General features: G+C 67.1%; 1 protein-coding gene across 1 annotated transcript in view; it reads right to left on the bottom strand.

Moving 5' to 3' along the window:
* CFAP74 (cilia and flagella associated protein 74) overlaps positions 1-2,342 on the bottom strand; it is a 42,591-nt gene that overhangs the window by 21,719 nt on the left and 18,530 nt on the right. The window contains exons 16-17 of the mRNA XM_015589431.1: positions 1,548-1,712; positions 161-299 (exon numbers count right to left, since the gene is read on the bottom strand). Of these exons, the coding sequence (XP_015444917.1) occupies positions 161-299; positions 1,548-1,712 (304 nt within the window). The remainder of the gene's footprint in view (positions 1-160; positions 300-1,547; positions 1,713-2,342) is intronic.

Consider the following 2,342-nt stretch of genomic DNA (forward strand, 5'->3'; position numbering starts at 1 on the left):
GGCCGGCCAGGTCCAACGCTGGGACTTGTCCCGTGAGCTCCAACACGAGGGCCAACGTCAATCCATGCCGGGACCACTGTCACCCGAGTTCGGGCTTGTTCCTCGTTTCCTGTCACTCAGACCCAAAGCCCCGAGGAGAGCCCGCCCGCCGGCGCGTCACCTGTGGGGCGCCCGCTGTCCTGCTCCCGCTGGCTGCGCGCGTCCACTGTGGAGGACTCGTTCGCGTCCACCTGCTGCTCGGAGACGTTGCTGGCGACCTTCTCGTAGAAACTTTTCTCTTCGTACGTGAAGACGCTGCTCTGCAGAGGGAACGCGACGCCCCTGCGGCGGGCTCCGTGTGCCTTTCCCGCCCGCCGCCGCCGGGAGGGCTGCGTGCAGAGCCTGGCCTGACCTGGGCTGGGCTGCTGGCTTCTGCACGGCCCCCAGACCACAGCAGCAGGTCGCCCAGGGGCCCAGGGCCGGCCCTGCATGCCCGCGCCCGGCCGGCTCCTCCTCTGCGGTCCCCACACGCCCTGACGCCCCGCCTGGAGCCCACGGTGGGCCAGGCTCCCTCTTGTGCTGACCCTCCGCCCTCCTGAGCTCGGGGACACCAGGCTTCTCCCCCCGAGGAACAGCCACCCCGGGCTCCAGCTCCGTGCCCTCCTGGCTTCCGCCTGGCTGCAGGCCCCATGTCTGCTCCTTGCTCGAGTTGTCACAGCCTGTGCTTGCAGCAGGGTGACCGGGTGCCTGCCACGTGTGACTCAGGGGCCATGGCGGGGGGGGGTGCATACAGACAGGGCACTGCTTGGGTGGAGCCACCATCTGGCCGGACACACATCCACGAGGAGGAGACAGAGCCAGTGCCTGTGGAGTGTGCTGAGGGGCCTGGCCCATGTCCCTCAGCAAGCCCGCCCCATGCCCCTGTGTCACCCACCATCCCACTGGCCCTGCTCTAGGCGCATACCTGGCCCCTCGACCTCTGCCACAGCAGCCGGTCCACATGGGTGCTGGGGACCGCCACCTCCCCCTCCCTGGGGGAGCCCAGTCCAAGCCTTTGCCAAGACCCCTCAGCAGGGCGGACAGAGCCGCATGGCGGGAGCTAAAGGCAGCGTCCCCCACCCCGTCCCCAGCCCCAGTCATCCCCCCGGTGTGCTGGGCGGGGCAGCAGGTCCTCCGTGGTGCTCTGAGGCCGCTTCTGCTCGCTCGGGGGCGTACCGTGAAGGACCACTGTGCGCCTTGGAGACAGTCCTCCATGGTTTGCAGGCGCTGGGACTTAAGGGGTGCACCAGGAGCGGTGGCCCCGGGCTCCGAGGCTTGGAGCTCCTGGCCACTGCTTTGTCACCACATGCTCAAGAGGGGTCGGTGTCCTACAGCTACTTCACCTGGGGCCTGGCGGCCCCAGATGTCCTCGAACTGAGACCAACGTCCGCCTCGCCTGACCGGGGTGCCCCCCCACTCCCCGTCCTCCAGCCCGTGCAGTCCAGCTCCGCGGCGTCATCGCTCGAGTCGCTGGCAGGACTGTGTCCTGCGGGCCACGCCCGTGCTGAGTGGCCATGGCCGACACTCACGATTTTCATGACCGACTGGGAGATGTCCGTCTCGGAGTCCTCCAATGCCAAAAGGAACCTGAAGCTGGTGCCCAGGCCGCCGACGTTGGTCAGCGTGATGACCCGGGACGTGGTCTCGCCCACCACGTAGCTGCCGAAGTCGATGAGCTCCTTGTCGAGGGACAGCTGCCAACAGACCCCGAGTGAGCAGGGCGACCACACCAGGCCCAGGGCGCGGTCCCGCTCCAGCCCCGAGGGTCCCCTCCTGCCCGGGGCTGCGGCTGCATCTGGGGACATGGCCACAGATGTGCGGGCTGCTCGGGACCCTTTGGAGCACCTGAGTCCAACTTCTGAAAAGCTGAGCCAGCGAAGGGGAAACAGGCTGCTGAGCCGCACACAGACGCGGGGCCCTGAGACGCAGCTGCCTGCGTAAGAGCCGGCCTGAGGGCTGCACCCGAGTGACTGCGCGACGTGACTCTCCAGAAAAAGCAAAACCAAGGCGGTGATAAAAAGATCCGCAGTTACACGTTAGTGAAAGAGTCCACGACAGACGCCACGCAGGGCTGACGGCACATCCTCAAAACGCACGAAGCAGGACCCGACAGACGGGGGAGGCAGAACTGTACCCCGCTTCCGTCACCAGAGCAGACAGACCACCAGACAGATAAGGGGGAACAGGGCGCGAACAACTGGGACCCGGAGGGCCTGACAGACGGGCTATGGCACCCCACGGTGACACCCCACAGTGACACCCCCACAGTGACACCCCCCACAGTGACACCCCCACAGTGACACCCCCACAGTGATACCCGCACA

This window comes from Pteropus alecto, unplaced genomic scaffold (genome assembly GCF_000325575.1).
Source record: "Pteropus alecto unplaced genomic scaffold, ASM32557v1 scaffold700, whole genome shotgun sequence".
NCBI lineage: Eukaryota > Metazoa > Chordata > Mammalia > Chiroptera > Pteropodidae > Pteropus > Pteropus alecto.